Below are 20,884 nucleotides of genomic sequence, written 5' to 3'. Positions count from 1 at the left end.
ACGTTGTTTTTTTAACAAATTGAAACTTTATAAAAAATATTTTCAAAAACGTTAATACTTTTTTGAAATAATGAGCGTTTCATGATAAAAGAATCACCCTGTATAATATGTGAGTTTTAGATTCTGAGCGGAGCAATTGTATTGATTCTACAATGATGTGTGTTTTTATATATTTTTTTGTGTCTGTCACCAGCGTTTGGGGATTTGGGTGCATGTTTTCGAAAATCAAGTTTTAGAATACTGAGTTGTAGAATGACAAGATTTAGAAAATCTATATTTTAGAATATGAAACTTTTAGAAAATCTGTGTTTTAGAAAATAAAAGTTATAAATACAGAGTTTTTAAATAAAACACTGTCTTATTTTGTAATAGAATTTACGATACAGAATGTAAAAATTATGATACTTTTTCCAAATCTGTAATTAGTTTATGTTTGATCGGGAAGACGGGAAATATCAAAATACATAATATTTATAAATATTATGCTTGTTACTCAATAATCGTTATCAAGTTTTTATTTTATTGATATTGCCAACTATTATCGTAAAATTATTATGGTCCTATATTGATATAATATGTGATTACTTTATATCGGGTCAAATATGAGTAATATCAAAAAGTAGTTCACCTTAGTCTAGTGTCGTACATCGTACCAAATACCTACGTAGTGTTACATACAATTATTATAAATTGTTGGTTGAAATGCAAAATAAAATGTATAATATTACATTCAGTCGAAATGTTATTACATTTATTCGTTTTTGAATTACAGCAACATAACAAAATCGGTACATGAGAAATTGAGTCTTGTCTTGTATAAATATCAAAATAATATGAACTCCAAACGCTCAAAAGAATTGAATTTGATTTGCTCGTAGACATTTGTAAACAAACTGTTATCACGCATCGCCTTCCCTAATTCCGTGATAATAGCACTGAATATAATCACAGAATACAACAACAATATTATATGATAACAGTACGATATTACTGTATTCTGTGTTACTATTTAGTATTTACTATACTACTGGGTGTAGTACCGAATTCGGAAATTCGAAACTTCAATGATTATTAATTATTATTTATTTTAATACGCTTATTACTTACTGCTAGTACACCAGTATACTTACCGGTCACCCATTCCGCGGTACTCGCGGCCGAGGATTTTTAACCGCGGCGACCCCGACCGTTTCGTTTGGCCCGTCAGAAATGTTCCGGAACCGGGTGAAACACATCGGTTGGTTCGTTTACGAATCGTTTGCGAGGACTGTTGGATACCGTCAGCCCCATCGTTTAGCTGTCAAGCCATCGCCAAACGTAAGGTTTGCCGCCGCTACGGTCGCCGTTGACGTCGGGACTGTAGTACCCCGCGATTTCGTTGTCCCGTCGTCCCGATAAAGTGTTTCGGGGGGCGGTTAGGTTAGGTTAGGTTAACCTAACCCGGAAATCGGAATCGGACTTCAATAATTTAACATCATGTCGACATCTCGCCGTTTGCTAAACATTAATTCTGGTAGAAAATCAATATTGTTTTTTATGATAAATAATTAATTGATCGAGTTGATTATTTGATTGACTGACAACATTTTTATTTTAACACCATTTGCCTGGCTTGGTGTCGACGACAATTAGTATAATATTATGTTCGTTGTTTTCCCGTCACTACTCCTCCACAATTGTTGTAATCGCTCATCGCTAATTGATAGTTTAGCCCCCGTTACTCATACCGATTTGTAGCGTTGAGTTAGTTTATGCTCCTTATAAATATCCGTCGTGGAGTGCTGACCATTGTATTCTAGCTACTGAAAGGTAGTGTGTTAGAACTGTTTGACTGTGGAGGAGTGGCGCATATTTTGTGGCCTAAAACATGTCTGACTTGTAAAACTGTTCATTGTCTTTGCAGATCCGACTGCCGGTGGCGTTGAGCCTAGCCATTCCTTTCTTTGGCACCAAAAAGACAAGCTTGAACAAAGTCAATGAACCCGATTTAGAAGTCGATGACGACAAACTAGTCTTGCAACAAAAACTTATTGAAGCAGATCAGCTCTTTCTGGCAAACAAATATGAGGACGTAATACGTTTACTTGTAGACTATAAGGTGATTACATATGATTTTACTGTTTTTATTGCTATGTGATGACTAAGGTTCGGATTTGTAGGCAAAAGCCTTTTTTTTAATAATAATAATAGAGAAATAATTTTTATATAAAAATATGTAAGATGATAAACGTATTTTTTTGCCTTTTTGACTTATAAATGCCTTTATTGTGTTTAATTTTCAATTGATTTAATAGTTGTATACACAACATATTATGTATAAACGGTACAAATCGATAAGATTTTCTGAAGATTATGCATTTTTGGCTGTCAATTAATTTTAATAAGTTTTATTATCGGAGATATTTACCGATATCGCTAAATACTTTATCGAGTATTTGGTATGGCCAGTTAATTTAACGTTTATAAAAGTAGCCATACTACCTATCTATAGATCAAAATATGTTCATCATGCGTTTATACTTAGTATCCAACCACACAACCGCCAAAAAAAATTTTCAGCATGACGCCCAGGCGTCATAAAACCCCGTACACCACGCCACGGCTTGAAGGAAAGAATATTATCTGTTATCTTGTCGGTTTTTTACAATATTTTATTTTTAAGCGAATTACATTTGAGCATTTTATATTTAAATACTTATAACATGCTTAAAAATAAAAATATCGTAACAAACCGACGAGGGATAACAGATATTTTCTTACCTTCAAGTTTGATCATAGGTCAATTCATTCTAAAGCAACAACATAAAATCAGTTCTACTAAACACAAATTCATCATCCGTTTATATTTACTATAGATTCAAAATTTTTCAGTCTGGGGCGATTACATTTTCTATGTACAAAAATATTTTAAGCCCGTCAATGTTTTACTGAAGTTAATCTAAGTACATGATAGTGATTTTTTTTTAATACACACTAGTTAAGTATACAATATCAAACTATTTAATTTTTTAATACATTTTTTTTGTAATTGCTTTTTTATTTAAATGAAATGCTTTTTTTACTGATTATAATATTGCCTTTAAATCCAAATCCTGCTGATGACTGAAGAGTAGAGTACATAAATAATACTATTTATACAATATATTTTTATATTTGTGAGTTCAAATGAAAACTGTCAAAAATATTTTCATGCTGTTTTATTCTATTAAATTAATGCTAGGTACTACTTTTAAGAGGACGCTACATAGGAATTTATTGTCTTCGTCTTACAAGTTTGTAACATATAGATAATTTATATTCAGCAGATCATGTTTAGATTTGTTAGTTTAAAAATTAGAGTGAATCGACCTATTATGAAACTTGATGGTAATAACATGTTCTGTGTTTGTATCTGGCTATTTTATGATAGTTTGATTTTTTAGCAAATGTTGCGTTTATAATTCTGTATGCTCATAACTCACTTAAAAATTGAATTATCATAAATAAAAACCACATACAAACACAGATAGTATACTTACCATCTAGTTTTATAATTTATCGATTCACCCTAATTTTTAAAACAACAAAGCTAAACATCATCTGCTGAGCTTAAATTTAGTATGTCACGCATTTGTAAAATGGAGACAACCAACATCCTCTAAAAAAGTGGAGAATTAAAATTGTTGACATTTTTGAAGAAGCTGTAACTTCTAATGGATACTTCCTTCTTGCTGTCCTGCCCATGTATCTATTTTATACATGTTATTACTTATTGAATAAATTGTATACAGAATATAAATATTAGTTTTTTTGATAAAAATAAAATAAAGTTTGAATCAATTAATTTGGCCTGTATTCTTAATTTAAAATCAATTTGTTTTAAAAAAATTTTAGGGTATTTATCAGTAAACCACATTTAAATAGTTGATAACTTTTATAACTTTAATTATTAACATTTAGTTATCAATAATTTCTATATCATATATTTATGATCATAATAAAAATTAAAAGTTAATATTTTTATGTTTGTTACCATAATAGTCATAATTGTTTATATTATGTATTCCAGGACAAAAACGATGTACAAGTACTATGGCGTTTGAGCAAAGCTGAGTACAATATGAGTTTAGATGAAAACATTAGCAAGGAGAAAAAAAAATCTTTGATATCATCAGCACATGAATCTATTATTAAAGCATTAAGCATTGATTCAAATATATCTGAAGTTCACAAATGGGCTGCTGTCTTAATCGATGCGTACAGTAATATCAATTTAGGAATCAAAGAACAATTACTTAAATTGGAAACTGTAAAATTTCATTTGCAAGTATGTAAAGCGAGACATTTACTTCTTAAAATGATACTAAACCCACATGTTTTGTCAGCAACTTAAAAATGTAGAACATAGAAAATGTATGTTAATTCAGTAAAACGGATTTTATGTTGTTAGCTTTAATATTAAGAGTGAATTGACCTAGAATTAAACTTAAAGGCAGTGGCGTGGTGAACATTTATAAACCATGATGCACAACAAATATTTCAGTACGTACCCACTCTTTGCCCTTTAATATAATATTATATAGTATAATATATAATGATTATGCGACTAAATATTTTGATATTTGTTTTATGTTATTGGCTACCATAATGTATCCAACCAGCCAACCTCCGAAAAAAATTTTCAGCATGACGCCCAGGCGTTATAAAACCCCGTTCACCATGCCACAGCTTGAAGGAAAGAATATTATCTGTTAACTTGTCGGTTTGTTACGATATTTTATTTTTAAGCGAGTTATATTAGTTATATTTGAGCATTTTATATTTAAATGCTCATAACTTGCTTAAAAATTAAAATATCGTAACAAACCGACGAGGGATAACAGATATTTTCTTACCTTCAAGTTTGATCATAGATCAATTCATTCTAAAGCAACAACATAAAATCAGTTTTACTAAACACAAATTTGGTATGTTGCACGTTTGTAAAATGAAGATAACACATGCAGGTATAGCGCCCTCTTAACATTTAAATCACTTAATTAATTACCTATTATTCTTCTCTAGATGGCATTGGAACTTAACCCGAAAGATCCATTTATACGATACATGATTGGTTATTGGTAAGGTTTCCAATTTACATAGTATATTACCACTATATAGCATTTATTTATTAATCGAGTTTCTAGGACTACAGTTTCATTATCCTGATGTAATAAAATATATATTTTTTATACTTGTACAAATTTAAATGTATACCCAAGGTAGAAAGGACAAGTTAGTAATAAGTAATTCCACTCTTAAAACCTAAGATATGAGTAATGTATTAATTATTGCAAGAGCCCTAATTTAAAAATCATTTTATTTATCAGTTATAATAAGACTCATTATTCTTATTATTGATTGGGTATTAATTTTATTTTTACACATTACATAATATATAAGATAACTATACAATTTTTAGGTGTTACAATCTTGCTGATATCTCTTGGTTTCGGAGAAAGCTTGGATCAATTATATTTGGCACTGATATTCCTGAGTCGACATACGAAGAAGCATTAGAATATTTTAGAGAAGCTGAATCAATCCAACCTAAATTTTACTGGTACAAATTACTTTATGTGTTGATTTTAATTAATTTTTTTGTAACTTATTAATTATTATATTTATTTTTCAGCAAAAATCTTCTTATGTTGGGCAAAACGTTTTTGAAGATGGACAACAAGTTTAGCGCCGAGTATTATCTGAAATTAGTCACTCAATACCCTGTTAAAACTGTTGAAGACCATCAGGTAATTATCAGAATTTAAATTTTAATTAAATTGCTCGGTAAATTTACAAATTTACTCAAATACTCAAATTTATTTTGGTCGAATGATATCTTTATGTATCCATCTAAATTTTTTTTTTACCTCAATTCATTCTGTTTTGGATTGTTTTCAATTTTATTGCCTCACTAGTTTTGTACAATCAAAACAAGGTTCCAAACTATATGGTAATTGTAAGTGAACTATATTTCTTAACTGGGTTTTTTTCCAATAATGTTTAAACGTTTCAGAAATCATCCCATTACACACTATGTATCTTTATCAAGCCTACATTCCTCTGTATTTTTACTAATTTATTATTTATTAACTTTTTACTAAACTTTATGTAACAATTGCTGATATTGATAATTCATCAATACTTTTCATAAACATTTTGTCATAATTTCTATTTACTAATGCTGCTTAACAGAATCATATGTTTTTATTATTATCCAATAACTACTATCATTGATTATAAATATAAAGTATTTATTAAGTATTTATAATCAATGCTACTACCCACTACTATTTTAAATTTTTGTTGTCTCAGATAATGTCAAGTAGATAATAAAAAATGTTTTTGTAGTTGATTATAATTATAAATAATGATAATGTTAATTAGACATCAGTCATATCTATTTTTTTGAAATTTTATTTAGTGCTATAATACTTATGTCATGTATGATATAAATCATATTTTTTATGTATGTTTATACAAATCTGTATGTACACCGAAAACTTCTTTTTAAGTTATCTAATTAGAATTTAAAACTTATGTTCAACTAATATATTTTCTTTTTTAAAGTAAAATGTAATACTTATGTTATAGTGATAGAATAAAATCGCAAAATAATTTGTTAAAGATAAAACCATATTAGAGACAAAATTAAATTTTACTTTTAGTAGTTTTATTAATATGACTGTGATTAATGTTATGAATGATATTTAATTATTTGAAAATTTACTTTTTAGGCCAAAATTGAAGCAGAAAAAATTCTCAAATCATCGTTTGGGTAATAGTCAAATTACTTATTTTTCTTCTACAATTTCATGACAGCTGGATTATTATCACCACCACCGCCGCTTTAAAATGCTAATGAATGTGTACGTTTAATATTTTGACTACTATATTTTTACCCTAACTTAGCGTTTCAGTGTAGATACCTAAACTCCAGAATTTCTATTCTCCAATGATCTGTACTCGGGGTCTTCAAACTATAGCCTGCATCTTAAGTTAAAACCCTACCAATATATTTTTTTTTATATATTGTCTGCACATAAATTGTAACCTGTAATTAACCTGTTATTTGATTTATATAAAAAAAAATTGTTTTCAAGTATATCATTATTAATTATTTTAACTTAAAATAGGTATCTGACTTTGTATGAACTGTACTTTAATAGTATATAAGTGTCTATGAGATACTAATTTTATGTTTAATTAGCTAACGCTTTAAGTTACATTGTTTACTGTCACTAGTCATATACTTTATGAATTACGCTTAAATCATAATATATATCAGTAAAAACTTTATAATTAAGGAGTCGAAACTTAGCTGTTAATTACAATACCTATTTATGACTTATTTTAAACATAGTATTCTGTGATTAATCAAAATGATCTGTTTTATGTTACTTAATTTATTTATTATTTGTTACGGTTAGACATATTATTTTAGTATTTATTTGTTCCTTTGAAGTGCTGTGTGTTGCATTAGTTTTACATTTTTTACTTTTGTTATGAAAATAAACTATTATCACTTAAACAATCTATATTAATTGTGTTTATGTTCAAAATATGTAATTGATACATATTATATTTGCAATATAATCAATCTATTGCCTAAATCCTAAACAATTATTACGAAAATATTCTAAATAAATTAAATAAACAAAACAATAAGGGGATATAGGTAACTGCTTTGCTGTATACTAGCTGTTTAATAATGAATCGAACGATAGACCTTTGCATTCGAAAAATGATTCTGAGCTAAGACTATCTGTCAGCATGTATTACTAAGTATATTATATTATTTATTTATTTATTTATTTATTATAATAAATTAAATAATAATAATAATAAATTATTAAACGGGACAGGCCCTTGACATTTTAATACACAACATTAATAATTAATAATTTAATAATACACATACCTAGCGCTTATATAATAATATAAAATAAAAAATATTTTGATACAAAAAAGAATTGTTTAGAAGTGATGGGTCCCATTTGCTGATTTCATCATTTGCAAAACGGGTTCGTTATAAAAATAATTTGTCGCAGAGAACAGGACACGGAAAGGAGAAAAATTACGCAAATTAGCACTTGGAACATTACAATTAATCCTCGCTAATACATATCAGGAGCATCAGCTTCCCCACTTATGAGTTTCGATATGAAAACTAGGTTAGCGCAGAGGCGCCATTAGCCAGACCCCACTCGAGGAGGGTGGTAGGGTATGCAAGTGCATGCCCTGAAATTTTTTTATCTACAATTGGCCTAGGCGTCATTGATACTATGGCCTTCGCCCTTACCACTTTGGCCTTCAGTTCGCCAATCTTTAACTATGTAGTTTTATTTTTATTTTATATCCTAATTTCAAATATAGGCATTAATCAAATGTATGCGTTCAAAAATTTAAAAATTATGAAATCTGAATGATAAGATACTTACCTAAAATTTGAATATTTTATTTTTAATTTATATGTTATGAATGAAAGCTAAGTATGTTTATGATAATAAAAATTCTATTGTAAAAACACGAGAAACGTTTTTTTTCAACGATTTGACGGCACAGGAAAAAAATTGACCTCTTGAATATTGTTTGCACATCCTTAAAAAAAAAATGAAATGGCACCCCTGGGTTAACTGGGTCGAAGAACAACTGAAAAAACCCCATCGCTCCGCTCAGAATCTAATAGTAGACAGTTTCGAATGTCTTATACTATATTGTTAGGTACTCAAAAAGGATCGGAAACAATTTGAAAATCATATCAAGTCTATAGAAAATGGTATCCCTGTAAAAATCCTGAAGCTTAGATGTTTGGTGATTAATTTCTAGCATCTACGCGGTTATTAAACGTTTAAGTCTATGTAGGAACCTATCACACCAACCTACAGCGAAATCGATCGAGGGCTGAAAATAATGTGGTTCGGACAAAATATTTTCGGATTTTGTATGCCCCCCCCCCCCCCCCCCGCGTACACCGGGTGCTGGTATTCGTGTGTTACCGTAGATATTTATCATATAGTTACAATATAACCTTACACCAACCCAGCCAGCGACCACTACAATGCTGAATGCGTCGAGTGCAAAATATGTTTACGTTAAGTCGTTGCCCAACTGAAAGTGTAAGTTTACTCGGCCGGACCGAGAAGCGCTCTGCACCGGTCCTCAAGTATACCGTGCGCCTGCGCCTGCGCCTGCCGAAATGTGTCGCCCGGCGTTATGTATAGGCAAAATGGGTACACTACCGCAGTGTTCACAATAATATTACATTTTAATTCATTGCAAGTATAATAATATAATATTACATTCGCCGTGAGAAAGGCCAAGTCATAACTTACCGGCTCCGTAAGCACGCGTGAAATAACCACGTTCATGATACATCGCGTATCCGATTTGTGTACGGTGTACACAGTCAAATTCGAGAGTATCCAAACACGTCTAAAAATCGATAAGACACGACGAGGGCCAAGTCTATGAAAAGTGTTTAAGTTTTAAGCAAAGCGTACGGAAATTCATCGCATTAGTTCCAAAATACTATTTAAGTGTCAATTACGACTAATATTAGGCATTTTGGTTTATTAAATTAAGAGTATTTCAAAGTATTAATAATTAATATATTATTTTATTTGTAATTTTTTTTAGTGTCTTTGGATTTGTCTAATTTATTGTTTACAATATTTTCTATTATTACGTTGATTAAAACAGTTATAGTCGATTCTTAAAATGATAGGACGCATATATTATGTCTCCACAGCAGTCGCCAGTAAAAGGGTGAACATTATCGCACCTAAGTCGGCTTTTTTACGATAAGCATTTTAAATTGTAATTATTTACACGCTCATAACTTACATAATATAATTAAAAATAATAAAATAGCCGACGTAGCCCGTATACCGGCCATTTGCATTTTTTTTTTTTAATTAAAAAATTATTAGTTTATGTTTTAAAAATCCGAGACATTGACATAATGTAGTCAATATGCTCATGCCATCCATTTATTAGTCCATTGTCGGCCTGGTACTTAATGGCCCCGGATGCATTTATTCAGGAGGGCCCCAAAAATGTTATTTAATAAAATGATTAAAAAAAGTGTTCGTAAGTGGTGCAAAAATGCAAAATATTATATTTTTTTTAAAGTACCTTATTTAAAATACATATTTAAGTTAACTACATAGTTATAGTAATTTTAGGTATTTATAATTTAAAAAATATACGTAAACAATATGTCTTATAATATTATACAAATACAGCTTAATATGTTTTAACGCGATTCAAATTGTGCAATTGATTTTCTTTTATATCAGTAGTTTTTGATAAAATGATAATAGAACTGTAAATTATAATTATATAATATAAAATAATATTCAATATCCAATTTTCATAGCACTATCGGGGGGCCCATCGACACAAATACGGCCGGGGACGCGTTCGTGGCCTGGCCGGCCATTGCCAGACAGACACTGAGCATAACATTTCGAGACTTAGACCCGGACCCTGAGGCATAATAATTCTTGCTCAGGCGACCGTACTTCCCCCGGTCGCCCCTATAGATTGTAGTCTATAAACCTTGAGCGAGACCTACCCTGCAGTGGGCATTTAGGGGGGGGGCGAATCCCCCCCAGCAGCCAGCAGCAAATTTTTAACGGTCAGTTTTGGGGGCGGCAGTTTTATCGAGTGTTTTTTTTATCACAAAATGTATTGTAATGATCCGTGTATCAAATCCGTGTATTATAAGGCCGCGTATTAAATCATTTTTAGTTGAATGTGCGATGATATGAATGGTACGACTGATAACGTATAAAACGAATTATTACTAAACGAGTTCTGCGCAAGCCGTTCAAACTTCATTGTATATTTTTATATAATCAGCTGTGGAGTAGCCCGTGGAAGGCATAACCATTTCATTTTGATGGTTACAAAAAACCTAAAACCATATATAGGCCTATACAAAATAATTGACTTTATTAGTCTATGGCATGAACTAAGAAGATCTTAATAATCTCAACTTAATCTTATCTAATCTTCTTAGTTCGCGGTCTATGAGTTTATATATAGGTCCATGGGAAACCCAAAACCAAAAGCTATTACCAAAAATATGACCAAGACAGCGAAAACGACTTGTTTATAAGATATGGGGTATCCGGGTTACATTTGGTTAAGCGCCAAATGTAAAACACGACCGATATTTTAGTACACGCAGTGTTCCCTATTATCCTTATTAGCGGACTGAAACAAGAGTAGGTGTTATAAATCATAAAATATATGTACATATCCTTATAAATCTTAGTAGGTAGGAAATAGTTTATTGTGTGGCAATGGCGGGAAGTGAGCCATTTCAGTGGCGGGCGTCGTGTGCCGCATTTCGCCCAAGACTTAAATGGCCTTCCCGCGCGAGCCACACATACTATTTTTTGTCACGCCCCTGCGTCCATGGAAAATGGATCTATGCAGGGATCCATGCAACAATTATAGACTATTCTACAAAAACAATTTCATGGAAGACATTTTATTTTATTTCAAAATTACAATTTTCACCTTGTATATTTTATTATTGTAACTGGATAAGATTATTATACAAATTGCGTGAAATAAACTTACTAACGCATCGTCCGGCGCACTTATCTAGGGAACAGTGCAAATTAAATATGTTTAAATGTTTATTATGCGTCATGCAAGGAGGTTATACTATACATTTAAGATGTAACCAAAAGTTTATGTTTTGTAAGAACCGCGGTAGGTATACATTTTAGTTTCTGGTTGTGCAGGTGTGGTATCACCCGTATTAGACAATACGCGGTAAACCAACTATCGCCTTACCCTCGTATTCTCTAGTTAATGACACTCTCTAAAGTTAATTAGAATGGCACTGTTAACTCGTTGAGGTACGATGGTAGGCGCTTGTCAATTCTTAGTTCGTTCCTATCTAGTTGAAATGACTCAAAGATTACATATACCTTGGCACTATTCAGTTTAATAAAACTTCATTGACACATAGTACGTATATCCCGGCGCTGTTCCTATAAAAGGTAAGAACGTAAGAATGACTAAAATAATGTTTAACTCGGGTTTTCAGGTCGGAAACACTTTTATTGTATTAAAACAAACATAAATAAAACACTTGGCAAATTCAGATCGCCTAGCCCGTACTACGATCGGCGTTTCACACGCACGTCGTACCTACGTTCTAGCCGAATCACTCAGCGACAACGGGTGCCCCCCCCCCCCATGTGCCTGCGCGTACGGCGGTGTTATATAGAAAATATTATTGTCGCCTCAGCACATTATTGCTTCGCTGGCCTGACCTATGTGAATAATTTACAATTTGAAATATTCCCACCTATATTACATATATATAAAATAATATTATTTTGACGACTGTCTGCAATATACGACACAGGGGATACGCGCCTGCGGCCGGCACTTTTGGCGATTTCTTCTTTTCCGCCCGGCACTTTTGGGGATCTCCTCTTTTCCGCCCAGCACTTTTGGGGATCTCCTCTTTTCCGCCCGGCACTTTTGGGGATTTCCTCTTTTCCGCCCGGCACTTTTGGCGATTTCTTCTTTTCCGCCCGGCACTTTTGGGGATCTCCTCTTTTCCGCCCGGCACTTTTGGGGATCTCCTCTTTTCCGCCCGGCCCTTTGGGGATTTCCACTTTACCGCCCGCTGGACGGAAAAAGGACGCTTTCGAACGCTTCAACCGTGGTCGAAAACCAAACTTTCGGTGCAGGCGTGACAAAAAATATTTTAAAACGTCAATCATCAATAAGTATTTATAGGTGCTTGAATTTAGATTTATTTTATAATAAATATACACATATAATATAAAGATAATTGTTAAATTATAATTAAAGTAAAAAACAAAATAATATGTAGGTACAATTTTCGATAAGAACATGGTATAACATATAAGTAATAAAAATATGGGATAATATAGTATGGTTGATAATTCATCGCCGTGATCGCGAAAATACGATTTGTTGAAACATAATTATCGCATCAATAATTGTAAACAACAAGCCATTAAACCCGAATGCTGACGAACTTAGAACTACTAATTACTATAAAATAGGTACAGTATTTTGGTCAACGAGCGACTCACGCCAGCACGTAATTTTGGCATCCGGTGCGCGCGCATCACGGCGGCCTCTGTCATTGTTGTCATGTTGTCGTGGAACCGCCAACCGCGGTAAATTAGAATATTTGAAATTATAAAAAAAACTCGAAACTTTTGGACCACATATATACATATTTATTTTTATTTATTTATTTATTTTAGCATACATTACGGGCGTGAGCCCTATTTACATTTAATATTAACACAAGTAATTTATTACAATAGTGGGATATAACAGTGCAATTTACATAAATATACATAAATATTTGGTTAGGTCTGCGGTAAAGGAGGGGTCACAATTGGCAATAGACATACAGCGCCGAAATTATTTATTTATTTATATTTAAGACACAATGGTTGTAGACCAACATGATCCACTCCGCGCAACTATAAACTTTAAATTCTCATAACTGTATAGGGTCCGCGTGGCGCATTTAATCGTGTTACATAGGCACACCCAACAAATAAGTGAGACTATAGTCCAAATGTGTAACGGACAGACCTACGGTAAGATGCGTTTTTTAGGAGAATTATCCACAATTTTTGAATGTGATACCGGCCCGAGACACCTAGGGTGATGCACAGGGCCGGAGGGAAGTGGGGTATGGGGGGTCGTGACACCCCCTGCCCCCACCATCGGATAATCGTAATCGAAGTCGGCACTTTTGGTAAACGGAATTGTTTAGAAAAAATAACATATTTGTTTTTATTTACGAATGAAAATGAAAATATTAAATATCTTTTAAAAACATTGGAATTATAAAATAACTACTTATAGTTCCGATATCAGTAATCAGTTGGCAAATGGCAAATAATAATTGATACAATGATATAAACAAGCCTGGGCAAGTTGATGGCTTTTTTTTCAACTCAGTTGAGTCAAGTTAACATAACTTAATAACCCGTCGATGCCCAGCCTTGGATATAAATAAAATATGCGAAGACCCTATATCTTTGGGCGTACCGAAGACGGTCAATCGATCCGTCAGTCGGTAATCACTAATCACTAATCAACAATGTGTTGACTATAATTGCCGCTCGTAAAAAAACGTCGGATAAATCATTTCATCGAAGAGACTTTAGTCAAGTCTTAAACACTTGAATCAATTTTATGGCAGAAAATTTGAAGTCTTGTCTTTCTATGGTGTATAACCTATCTACCATATCTTATCGGTTCCGTTAAAATCGACCATTATCTACATTATAGTAGTAGAAGATATAAAGAAAGCTTTTTATTTATTTCCTCCGGGTTCTGATACGTCTAAAGTAACTGATTTTGATGGAATTCTGTTTGAAATAAATATATTAAGACTTAACACAGATAATGTTAAAGTTTAGTTTTCCTTCTTTTGATTGTTTTTGTAACTATATTGCGCATCTTTAAATTATTTCTGCTACCTATATTATTATTGTCTATATTATATTTTTATATTGTTTTTATTGTTTTTAACATTATATTTTTATTATACATAAACTATTTACTGTATTTCTTAATAGATTTAAGTCTACAAAATTGTTATTAAATTATAAAAAATTGTAATTGGGTTCTACCCGTTTGAATTAATAATAAATAAATAAATAAATAATGATTCTAATAACACGTTAAAGCCAATCGTCGAATCGAGTAATAAGTTGAAAACTGTTATACCATTAGCTAATAATGCTTCATGTCGCTTGACATATACTTGGCACCCGTCTCCACAGCGACCAATAAAAGGGTATTCAGTATTCTTAAGTTTGTAAAAATCATTAACGAACAACAATGGCTGATGACCAACGGGCAACGATTAGACAATCTTATGGTACTGAACTCATCCAAGGATATTCTGGATGAGATTGACATGACAACAATGATAGAAAGTTGGGCAACCCTTAAAGCACGCCGTATCAATGTATAATCCACAATTATTGTAAAAAACATTGTTATTATAATTTTTTATAATATTTTATAGAATATAAAAACTTGGTACCTACCTGTTGGAATCATTAATTTTATTTTTTTTTTACTTTTTACCTTTACTAACATTTTAACAAAAATCATATTCTCGAAGTACCTATTCGATAAATATAAATGATAAATAATAATATTCATATTATATCTAAATATATACCTATTGCATTAGTTTTTACTGTTCTTAGACTAAACATGCATAATATGTATTTGATTTACAGGAAAAAATTATTTTAGATTTGCATTCGATAATATTATTGCTCGTTTTAAATTTTTTTTGAGTCGGCAATTTTTGTATGACTCCTCCCCGTCAGATTTTTCCCGTGCCGGCCCTGGAAAAGACTTCGATATCACTATGATAATAATATAATCGTGCATGAGCGTGAACCGGAGAGAGAACGATAAGGGAATTGATAAGACGGAAATTCGCATCTCACCGTTGTTACTCTTCGTCGGCGCTTCGTTTAAAATGAAATCAATTTAGAAATTTAGAACAAAGTATATTTTGTTTGTTGCTCGAAAATTGAATTCAACACAATATTAAAACAGATGAAAGACGGAAACTATTAAATAACGCATAGGTATCAGTAATCAGTCCGATATCTGATTTGTCGGACGATCACAGCAAACGTGTAGGTGTGTATATTATGTTATATTATATTTATATTAAAATAATTTAATTTTAAATAAACTATGAAAATACAATGAACATTCGATTGACGTGGAGAGTAGGTGCTGTGAAATATGATCTCCTATCGACTCCAAACGAGTTTTTGTTAGAGTACCTGTTCTTTCGTCATAGGTTCACGTTATATTATACTGTTATATTGTTATTACTGTTACATTATATTATTTATTTTTTTTGCAGATGGCGCTTCCCCGGGTGCTACTGGTAGTACCGCTGTTTGCCACTTCCATTCTCGGGTTGTACTTTCTCGTCCAAAATGCTCCACCCACTGATAATCAAGTAAGATCGCCATTACTTACTCATAATCATAGTATAAGAAATAATTTTCCTTATACTATGCTCATTGCTCATAATAATATAGGTACCTACCAACTTTGTGACGCCAAGTGAATTAAAGCTAGTATTTTAGCATATTTTCCCTATCTCTCTGCTAAATTGACCCTCATTTGTAATCGTCTCTTACAGAAAATAAGTATAAAGCTAAATTATGATTAAATATAAATATTATTTACTGCTAAATTTCAAATGCTGACATCAAGTCAACATACAACTTGAGTGAACAATTAATTAATAACTATGTACAATACAATACCCATAGTGACCCACTCATCAACCTAAAACTGGGAACTAACGTGTCAACGATACCTGAATATGGACTTTGGCGCCATTTGACTACTTAATGTTACATTTATATTTATATGATTTCTGTCCATCTAGTGCCGCATCAAAATGGTGATTCCCAAGAGCACGGCTGAACTAATGGAACTCAATTTGTGTCTTAGAAAGCATTACGATAACAACTACCTATATATGCTTATACTGTTCAGTACTGTTTACATTATTAAACAGGCCTTTTGCATACCAGGCTCTGTCATACTGGTAAGTGTTCTGTGGTGGTGATACAATCAGTCTCAAGGTACTCAACACACAGTGGTCCAAAACTAAGTTTTAATAGGACAAAATCATTGTTTTAATTTTCTAAAACAATTCCTAAATATATATATTGTTTAAATTATAAAACTATAAAAAAAAAAAATATGCAGAAGTAAGTAACAAAATATTTCATGAAGTGTATGAAATGTATTAAATCTTGGTTTTCGCATAGTTAATTTTATTAGTAATATATCAAACAAAAAAAATATTAAAACAATTTGTGCTGCAAAAATTTTTTGTTTTTTCACTTAGAAACCTAGAAGTTGTTCTATAACATACATGAGTAGAAAATAACTAGAATTAAAATATATAACTAATAAAAGAGAATATAATAATAATTAAGCATATTTAAAATTATAATGTTAAGCAGTTAAAAATAAATTATCTATGAGTCTACAGTCTTCATTCTTAAAATACTATAAACTGGATTTAAGTATGAAGTAGAATACAAAAAAGTTAAAATTATACAACTTTCCACTACTAAAAAATTATTTTTTGAAAAATATTTTTATATGTACCTATTTTATAAAGGATTTTATTGCCAAAATTCTTTTAAATTATTAAAAAAATCAAACCTTGTTCATTTTTGGAACACTGCAATAGTCCATCTATTGATTTTCAGAATTTGATTGCGGGTTCGTTGTTTGGCTCTGTTTTCGGACTCTTGCTGGTGTGCACACTATCCAGTATAGGTGTCTCTGCATGTTACCTCCTGTCTAAAGTCTGTGGCGTTGAGACGTTTCTAATGAATTATTTCCCCAGCGCGTTGACCTCATCGAAAACTACTGTGGGAAATTTGGTAAGCAAAACACCACATTTTGTAAACATAATATTATTTCAATTGTGATGATAACTTTCTTAATGATGCAATTGTTTTCAGGTTAAAAACAACGAACACCAACTTTGGTACTTGCTACTAGTCTTGCGGATCATACCGATTACTCCGAATTGGCTGTTGAACCTGCTTGCACCGGTGTTCAGCATTCCCCTCTGGACTTTTACGTACACAACGTTTTTTGGTATGTCTCGGTGAAAACTAAATGGTTTTCATAATAATAATTTTATTATAGTATACTATAAATATGTAATCCAAATATTACATCAGTTTTTTTTGTTTGTTACAGGGCTGATGCCGTACAATTACATATGCTGCCAGAGTGGAGAAACATTGTCGAGTATCAATTCGTTAGAAGAAATATTTACGTTGAAAACAACACTACAGTTAACTTCAATCGCTGTGGTTATGGTGGTTGTAAAGGTCGCTTCAAAGTTCTGTAAAATAAACACCTAATTGTTATTTATTGAGTTTATTAATTTGTAGTTTTTAGTAAGCTTATTTGAGGACAATTTATAGTAGGTATTAAATAGTTTTATATACCTATTCATTCATGATCTCTCATGACCAACTTTTATCCTCAATCCTGTGTGACTCACATTCAAATTCTATCAAAAATTAAAATGCACTGTTTTATTTTATTTAATTAGGTTTGATAAATAAATCATTCAAAGTTATGATTAGGGCTCAGAAAATATTGCACTAAATAACATTCAAATTGATAGCAATATTGCTAATAAAAATGCAAGGCATAACAAGCCTAAAAATGTAGGCTAAAGCCCCCAAAAGTTTTCATGAAAAGTAACCCGATGGAGCATTGCCCTCTTCCTTTTTAACTGTTTATTTATATTATAAAAACAAGGTGGGCAAGTGGATGTCGCTCTCCTGTACAGTAGGTTACAATTTGGTCACTGTATAATGGATGGTATTAAATTTGAATTCAATGATATAATATCATTGTATAAGAAAAACGATTCTGAGCGGAGATGGTATATCAGTCTAGGTTTAAGACATATTATATACTTATCTATGGTATTAAAAAAATAATTGACCTATAATAGGTACCTAAGATAAATTCCAAATTAATCATATCACAACATCCTTTAGGTACTTATAACGCGTTATACATCAACAACAAACCGTGATACTACAATAGTATACATTGTATAGGTACTTAAGAAATTTCAAGTACCCACGTCCCACAAATAATATTATACAATAAAATAACTAAAAAAAAGGTGGGTAAGTGGATGTCACTCTGCTGTACAGTAGGTTACAAGTGGGTCACTGTAGTAGTGGATGGTGTTAAATTTGAATTCAATGTTATAATATATCATTGTATAAGAAAAACGATTCTGAGCGAAAATGGTCAGTCAGCCTATGATATTACCAAGTATATTTGATGATATTATTGTAAATAAAGTAATTTATATATAACCTATTTACGTGGAGCCTTGTTTTCAGTTGTCAATCCTTAGCTATAAAAGTTGAACATTTTATAAATTTTTAACTACAAAATAATTATTAAATTATAAATTTGATAAAATTTGAACTTTAAATGCTTATAAAAAAAAAATAGGACTGTATTTTTAATATTTTTCAACTGCTATTAGAACGATATATCAGGAGCCTTATATTAAATTTTAACGCTCTTTTCCCGACAAATAAAATTTTATTGATATTTATAGAAAAAAAAAATTGAAAACTGACAATTTCCGTAAACAGCTCAAAAAGAGTCAAAATATTTTCAAAATTGTCATGTATCTACAGTTATTCGTTTTTTAATAACAATAAAATAGCAAAATCGTTACATGAGAAATCGAGTGAATGTCAAATGTTGTAAAAATATGAATTTCAAACGCTCATAAAAATTTAATTTGACTTTCTTGTAGACATTTTTTTTTTGATAAAGGTAGACAAAATTATGGATAATCTTGTACTACATTTTCAAACCTTAGATTTAAAAAGAAAAATTTGTATGAATTCTCAACTCAAAATAATTTGCTAATTTTCGTGTTTTTTTCGTATTTTGTCAACATTCGAACTTTAAATGCTTATAAATAAAAACTGTGACTAAGGATTTTTAATATCTTTCAAATGTCATTGTAACAATATAGTAGGAGCCTTGTATTAAATTGTCAAGCTTTTTTACCCAACAGATAAAATTTTATTGATATTTGTAGAAAAATAAACTAAAAAAAATGGAAACTGAAAATGTCCGTAAACAGCTCAAAATAAGTCAAAATATTTGGAAAATGTTAGTATAAACATTCAGTCAAAATGTCATGTACCTACGGTCATTTGTTTTAGTTACACCAAAAACCAAAATCGATTTTGCTTAAAAATTCCCGTTTTTCCTTAAATTTTCTTTTGTTTTTCATGTCGCTTTTGTAAATTACTGGGAAATTTTTACTTTTGACCCCTAAAGTACCAACTAGATCCACTTTCCTATCAGAAAAGTTACTGTTGAAGAAAATCTAAACATTTTTACCGTCCTAAAAGGTGATGACAGACACAAAAATAAAAAAACACACATTGTTTAATATACATTCATCGTTCCACTCAGAATCTAAAAAAGGTGGATAAGTGGATGTCGCTCTGCTGTACGGTGGGTTACAAGTGGGTCACTGTAATGGATGGTGTTAAATTTGAATTCAATGATATAATATCATTGTATAAGAAAAACGATTCTGAGCGAAAACGGTCAGTCATTCTATGATATTACCAAGTATATTTGATGATATTATTGTGAATAAAGTAATTTATATATAACCTATTTACGTGGAGCCTTGTTTTAAATTTTCAATCCTTAGCCATAAAAGTTAAAAATTGTATACATTTTTAACTACAAAATAATTAATAAATTATAAATTTGATAAATGTTGTCAAAATTTGAACTTTAAATGCTTATAAAAAAAAACTGTGACTAAGGATTTTAAATATTTTTCAACTGCTATTAGAACGATATATCAGGAGCTTTATATTAAATTTTCACGCTTTTTTACCCAACAAATAAAATGTATTGATATTTATAGAAAAAAAAACTAAAAAAATTGAAAACTGACAATGTCCGTAAACAGCTCAAAAAGAGTGAAAATATTTTCAACATTTTATGGTGTATAGAAAATGCTAATATTAACATTCAGTGAAATTTTAAGTATCTACAGTCATTCGTTTTTTAATTACAATAAAATAAGAAAATTGTTACATGAGAAATCGAGTAAATATCAAATGTTGTAAAAATATAAATTTCAGACGCTCATAAAAATTTAATTTAAGTTTCTTCTAGACATTTTTTTTTGATAAAGGTAGACAAACTTATGAGTAATCTTATATTACATTTTCAA

General features: G+C 30.9%; 2 protein-coding genes across 3 annotated transcripts; both read left to right on the top strand.

The window, feature by feature from the left end:
• The first annotated feature begins 992 nt into the window (after positions 1-992).
• LOC132945399 (regulator of microtubule dynamics protein 1-like) lies at positions 993-7,556 on the top strand. Its single transcript, XM_061015129.1, has 7 exons — positions 993-1,317; positions 1,904-2,098; positions 4,049-4,306; positions 5,044-5,099; positions 5,441-5,581; positions 5,654-5,768; positions 6,756-7,556. Exons 1-7 carry the CDS (start codon positions 1,210-1,212, stop codon positions 6,798-6,800), a joined length of 918 nt encoding a protein of 305 aa, XP_060871112.1. The 5' UTR covers positions 993-1,209; the 3' UTR covers positions 6,801-7,556.
• A 7,927-nt stretch (positions 7,557-15,483) lies between these two features.
• LOC132944851 (transmembrane protein 41A-like) lies at positions 15,484-17,999 on the top strand. Of its 2 annotated transcripts, none has more exons than XM_061014374.1 (6): positions 15,484-15,713; positions 15,950-16,048; positions 16,487-16,648; positions 17,325-17,501; positions 17,583-17,721; positions 17,827-17,999. In XM_061014374.1, the coding sequence occupies exons 2-6, from the start codon at positions 15,950-15,952 to the stop codon at positions 17,991-17,993; spliced, it is 744 nt and encodes a 247-aa protein (XP_060870357.1). In that variant the 5' UTR covers positions 15,484-15,713; the 3' UTR covers positions 17,994-17,999. The 2 variants fall into 2 exon arrangements, with proteins under 2 accessions (XP_060870357.1, XP_060870356.1); XM_061014373.1 differs by having other exon boundaries at positions 15,484-15,717.
• Positions 18,000-20,884: the final 2,885 nt, after the last annotated feature.

The sequence above is a fragment of the Metopolophium dirhodum genome, chromosome 5, assembly GCF_019925205.1.
Source record: "Metopolophium dirhodum isolate CAU chromosome 5, ASM1992520v1, whole genome shotgun sequence".
Lineage (NCBI taxonomy): Eukaryota > Metazoa > Arthropoda > Insecta > Hemiptera > Aphididae > Metopolophium > Metopolophium dirhodum.
Note: the sequence above shows the minus strand (reverse complement) of the source record. Positions and strands in the feature narration are given on the sequence as shown.